This window comes from Gossypium arboreum, chromosome 4, assembly GCF_025698485.1.
Source record: "Gossypium arboreum isolate Shixiya-1 chromosome 4, ASM2569848v2, whole genome shotgun sequence".
Taxonomy (NCBI): Eukaryota; Viridiplantae; Streptophyta; class Magnoliopsida; order Malvales; family Malvaceae; genus Gossypium; species Gossypium arboreum.
Genome location: NC_069073.1, coordinates 7,959,734 through 7,965,815, shown reverse-complemented (window position 1 = coordinate 7,965,815; position 6,082 = coordinate 7,959,734). Strand labels below are relative to the sequence as shown.

General features: G+C 36.5%; 1 protein-coding gene across 1 annotated transcript; it reads right to left on the bottom strand.

Moving 5' to 3' along the window:
• Positions 1 to 952: 952 nt before the first annotated feature.
• On the bottom strand, positions 953 to 5,216 carry LOC108460723 (transcription factor GTE4-like). The gene is made up of 7 exons (XM_053026975.1): positions 4,596 to 5,216; positions 2,516 to 4,464; positions 2,372 to 2,423; positions 2,176 to 2,286; positions 2,016 to 2,092; positions 1,562 to 1,761; positions 953 to 1,407 (listed from the first exon to the last, which is right to left on the bottom strand). Exons 2-5 carry the CDS (start codon positions 4,277 to 4,279, stop codon positions 2,031 to 2,033), a joined length of 1,989 nt encoding a protein of 662 aa, XP_052882935.1. The 5' UTR covers positions 4,280 to 4,464; positions 4,596 to 5,216; the 3' UTR covers positions 953 to 1,407; positions 1,562 to 1,761; positions 2,016 to 2,030.
• Between the last annotated feature and the right edge of the window lie 866 nt (positions 5,217 to 6,082).

Genomic DNA, 6,082 nt, shown 5'->3' with positions numbered 1-6,082 from the left:
GTATGTTGTTGGCAAATTGCCGAAGTTTAATTAATAAGGTTTGGGTAATTGAAGTCAGACATATTATCCATGAGGGTAACAAATTTATGGATCGCCTAGCAAATTTGGCACAAGAGCAACAATGGCTTTATCATACTTGAGTCTCCTTTTGAGTCTTGTTCCTTTACTAGAAACAGATGCTTGTGGTAAAGGTGAAGTCATATTGTAGTTTTGTTCTCTTACCTTTTCCACCAAAACAGTTATACACATTTAGAAATTTTTTTTTTTGTAAGTATAAGAGAATTTAATTACTACCGTAGCATATATGTTCTTGCAATTACCCTGCTCAAATACGTCCGAACTTGAATGATTTAAGGTTTGTTATTCAACATTTTGATTATTCAAATTATAGTCTTTTGTGCTTAATTTACTAATTATAATAAAATTAGATCAAATTTAAACAAAATTTTTACATTCTAATTTAATTGAATTTTTTTGAAATATAAAAAATTTTAAATTAAATATTAACGTTGGATTATATTATTTAAGAACAAATATCAATCTTACCTAGAACTTTTTATTTGAGTACGATACTAATATGTACGATGGGTACAAATACCAAAACACTGCCACATGAATTCACTTTACCTTGTTCATGTGTATATCTTGTGCTTTTTTAAATAAAAGATGTGTATTTTAATATGATTAAAATATACAATAAGTGTTTCTATTTTTATAAATTAAAATTTTATATTTTTATTTTAATAACTTAGTCCATCAACTCAAGTTTTATAATTTAAATCCAATTATTAACACATAATTTTTTATTAAATTTATTGATACGACATTTTAAGGTAAAATAAAATACTCACTATCAACCAAAAAATCAAAATTTTAACCTCTAATAACCCTAAAGCCTACAATAGCTAAACTTGAACTATGTCCAAACAGGAAACAGAAATAGCACAATCGCTAAGGGCAACGTCAAATCATAATTATTAATTTTCATTTGAAGCATACTTACTACTTCTGAATTACAATGCCTTGTTTCTTTCTTGCTGTATAATAACATCAAATTAAAAAATCTTCTGCCCATCAGAAAGCATAAACACAATAAAACAAAGTGCCCTGAAACTAGGGTGAGTTGAGTAGCACTAGTTAAATTAGCAATTTACACACGTGCTTCCAGTTTTTCCTATTCCTGATCCCTACCCATTCAACACCACATTCTACCCACCACATTCTACCCATCCTAATTATAATTATACAGATACTCCACAAATGGTCAAGTGCTCCTGAGGCCTTGTTCCCAATTCCAACGACAGCATCTTGGCGGTGGCTCAACCGCCTGGAAAGAGCCCTTCAGGTCCGAACTACCAAAATCTTCACTATACACCCAAATGCTACATCAAACTCGTCGAAGCCAATCTGCAAAACTTAAGGATCACAACGGATCAGCACCTAATCTAGATTCTTAGACCAGCATCAATAAGGAAAAAATTCTTTTCTACATAAAAAGTTTGATATTTGGCTTATATAGTCTGCAATCATCAAATGCTGAAACTATACATCTTCAACTTACAAGGATATTAATTCGCCAAGACATGTAAGGTCTGCAGATTTTTTTTCTTTTTCCTTACACGTTGCAGTCCACTGATTTCAAATAGAAAGGGAGTTTATTAAATAAACTTGGAAACTCACTCTCCCCTCTCAGTATATGCATCTACGACTTTCAAGTTGAAATCTCGTTGAGGAGTTGACTCAGGGTCTCAAGGCCCACAACTGTTTACGAATCCAAATTTTAACTTAAGTTATTGTGCGCTCACTTACATAGTGATGCTACCAGGCAAAAATATTCACCACCATTTACATCATCACTAAACATCAATCACACCACTTGAAAGAACCACAATACAAATAAAACTGTTAAATATTCTACAGCTAAAGAGGTAATTTAAAAATGAGCACATACACCTGAGCAACTTTAGGAAATCAAATCATTAATGCCTGTAAGATACAGGGACATTTCAGCATACCTGAATGAGAAACAGTCAAGCTCTAGGTGAATGTCCAGCATCAGATCCAGAGGCCGAGGAACTTTCACTATCAGAGTCTACAACAAACATTTATATATGTCAAAACAATAAAACAAAATTTACTCCCACTAAAAATCATGTAAGAAATAAATCATCATACCACTTGAAGAAGACCCAGAATCACTGCTAGAGCTACTTGAACTACTCGACCTATTAGCAGCATCTCCCTGTTTTTCTTCTTCAACAAGTAATCTGGAAATATTCTGTTCATCTGCAGGTATATATATAATCATTTAGATATCAGTCCAACCAAGCAAGTAGCAAACATCTTATAACTCCTTAAGGTGAACACTTACTAGTTGTGTTTTGCTTGGGCACTTCCACCAAAACAGGAGCCATAGTCTGCAACTAAATACAATAAATGCATGAAATTAGCAACTCTCAGGAAAAGATTATTTCATTAGAAACTATGATTTTTTTATATTAAAAAAAAAATTTACTTTCTCAGGTACAGTCTGCGCAGCTTCTGCTCTGGCTTGAATGGAAAGTTCAGCCTTTCTCTTGTTTTTGCTCAAACTTTTCTTGTAGTTGGTAACAAATCTATCCAGCTCCCAAAGAGTCTCGGTATCCACACTGTCAATGTCTACTTCTATTTCTTCATCATGTTGAAGGACGGCTGAATTCCTTTTCTTAATAATCTGTACAATGTTGTCCAGCTTCTCTGAAGGCAAACTTTGAAGGTTAGTGCTAAGCTTCTGCTTCTCTTCATAAGTCATATCCCTCTTGTAAGGATCCTTCGCTTTAGGCTTTTTTGGAGCAGGAGTCCTACCCAAAGGAGTAGTAGCAATTAGTTTTGGTCTTGGATCAACAGGGCGTGTCATTGACTCTGATCTATCCAAGATCCTTCTTGTATCAAGCGGAGGTGGTAGCATTGAATGTGCCTTTCTTGGTGTTGGCATACGTAGACTCACTTCATATTCTACTGCAAGTCTCATATCTCGAATATAGTCTGCCTCTATAGAAGCCCATTTGCCCTCAAATATCTTTGATAACTGCTCTGCCATTACATGAACATCTTGTCCCTTAGGATTATATGTCATGGCATTCTGAAACGTCAATCTCACATCCTCTGCAAACTCTCTAGGAGACTTGTACCAGTTTTTGCTAAGCCTTGTTTTCACAGTGCCCAAATCCATGGGATGCTTAATGACACTATAGTAATCATGCAAACCAAGACCTTTGACATCAACAGGAGAATTAAAGACCCAACCATGCTTGTGCTTCATTAGTCTTTCAAGCAAAGAACTACAGTTCTTAAATAACTTATTACCCATGCCAAACCCATGTGTGAATTCACCTCCACCTTGCTTCTTCCCGTTTAATTTCAACTTCTTGTTACTCTCAGCTGGAGGAAACTTATCTTTTGCAAGCAAAAACTCAGAATTATGATAAAACTGATTTGCCTTAGGCGTCCTTTTCTCCTTCTCCAAATTTTCAGTTGCACCCTGATTATTTTCCAAGACAGAAATATTCAACTGATTCAAAGGCCTTGATTTCTTAACAGGTTCCTGAGAGATGCCTACCAAGGCCGGCTCTGGTTGAACCCTATTCAAACCATAATCAACAGCATTATTCAAAGGAACAGGGGCATTACTAAACACCCTTATTTGCACTTCTTTAGCTTCAATCCTCTTCACCAAACTCCTCACCAAATCAAGCTCACTTACCAACTTCCTCCTCAGTTCCGCCATCTCCTGCTTTGACCTTAAAGCCAAATTGATCTTCACCTGGTTCTCGGAACTAGGCTTCAATGCTCCGGCAACAGCCACCTGCTTATTAAGGCTTGAACAGTCATCAGACACAGCAGTATCCGCACGAGGGCCAGGCTGTTGGTGAGCTGAATCCCCAAACTCCAAAGGAAGAGGCTGAGCAGGTATTTCAACAGGGTGGTTGCTGTAGTCGTTGGTGTTAGGGACAGCTGTTGTGGTGACATCAGTGTCGTTCAAAGCAGCCCTACCCACGTTGTTGTCATTTTTGTTGTTGTTGTCGAGGTTGTTGTCAGAGGTGGTGGTGATAGTGGTGGTGGTGTCGTGGAGGTGGTGGTGGTGGTTGGGGTCGCTACTGTTAACAGTGGAGTTGAGAAGATTGTTTTTCTTGGAACCCTTGAACGCTTTCCTGGTATAAACCTTGCTCCCACTGTACCTCTGTTTCTCTCTCTCAACATCTTTTCCTTCTCCAACTACTATCCCCGAAGCCATACACATATATCAGGGTTTTAAACCCTAAGTCCTTTTTTTTTCCAGTCTCCAACCAAAACAATTATGCACCCGCGACCAAATCCAAAATAGGGTTTAACTACCACTGCACCAAAAACCCTAAATTTGACCTCTCAAACTTGAGAGTCCCCGAAGTTTCAACCAACGGACCCAAAAAAAAAAACACGACAAACCTACAGAAGAAAAACCCAAGCCTCGATCTACAAAATTACAACTACAACCATCTATGTAAAACCCTAAAACCGAATTTAAAGATAACACACAAAAAATTGAAACAAGAAATGCAGAATTCTCAGCTCCTCACCTTTGCTTGTTCGATTTCAGATCTCCTCACGAATCCGCCTCTCTCAACGCCGCTCGCTTTCTCTCTCTAAAAAGTGCTTTCGATTTTTTTCCCGTCAATTTTTTTTCCCTGCATCTTATCTTTACAGGTGTACGGTGGTGAATGCCCTCGTGGAAATAAGCACTTGGAAGAAGCGTGTGGGTGCATCAAAAGTGCCGTGCTCGGGAAGAATCATACGGATGTGTAGAGTGTTTTACCGACGCTCGATTTATTTTGCGTGTTATGCAAGCGCCTGTTGATGATAGAATTTTTGGGAGGTGAAGGCAACGTCAAGTTGAGGTAATAGGTTTGGGTTATGACAAGGAGCTTTAATTGTGGGTTTTGGAAATTTTTTTCCACGCGCAAGAGAGGGAGCGTGTAGTTTACTCAGGGGTTTCATAAGCCTAGTCTCCAGAGACTATAATAGTTTTTGATTGGTCGGAATTTTTTTCCATTCCGATGATTTTCTTTTGGACGAATATTCCGATGATATTTGGTACTTGGTGATGGTCTTTTTAATAAGTTGTAGGCTAAACTCCTTTTTCTTTTTGGATGGGCGAATCGTTAGAAATAGTTATGGCGATAATATTAATTATTGTATCCCATAAGATTAAATTAATTATGTAATAGTATATATTTCATTTCAAAAATAACTATGATAATAATTTATTGTTATATTTTGGTATCAATTAAAATTTAAAAGTATATGCTTGTTAGTTTGTTGGTACGTTTCTATATGTTTTTTGGCACGTATTGTTATATCTTTCTTTGATTGTTTGGAAATGGTCTTTCTTATTTCTAATTGAGGCGAATCTGGTTGGCTTCTCTATTACTGATGGTGAAAATGAGGCATGGCAGGTCGACATCGGTGTTCTGGTTAGGGAGGATCCTGTGTTTTGGTTAGTGGGATGTTTTTTTTTTTTTTTTACTGTTAGTGTTATTCATTTTCAGTAAATGAGAAACACATGGCTAACTTTTGACATCCTATTAGTGGTATTTCCATATCAGATATGGGAGGGAAGTATTTTTTTTTCAAGTTTTATTAGGAGTTGGATCGAAATAGAGGTGATTGAGGGAGGGCCTTAGACTTTTAATAATCAATTGTTATTGGTTCATCGTATTTCACAATGAGAATATACATTATAAGTGCCTCTACTTTTTTATTTCTAAATCCAAGTGCAAGACCTTTCGAGTAGGTTGATGTCGGAATCTATGGATAAGTAATTTGGGAACTTTATAGGTACTATAATACTCCTAACTCGTATTTGTTGCCGGAATAGGATTATGGAGCATTACTAGAATAAACAGATCAAATACAAACATTTCATAATATTTGACATTCATGTCGGATATTATTAATAAAGTCCCATATATGAACCCTCGAGGCTCATTATGCACACTAGAAAAAAGTCGGGACTAGATTGGATACTCAGAAATTTTTTCGCTAAATTTCAAAATTTTTCTTAGAA

Bases quoted from the DNA above. Each gene is read 5' to 3' on its own strand.
- LOC108460723 (XM_053026975.1), bottom strand. From the start codon at position 4,279: ATGTGTATGGCTTCGGGGATAGTAGTTGGAGAAGGAAAAGATGTTGAG. The intron at 2,424-2,515 runs GTAAATTTTTTT...TATTGTATTTAG, and splicing joins CGCAGACTGTACCTGAGAAA to TTGCAGACTATGGCTCCTGT. The intron at 2,093-2,175 runs GTATGATGATTT...TGTTTGTTGTAG, and splicing joins TTCTGGGTCTTCTTCAAGTG to ACTCTGATAGTGAAAGTTCC.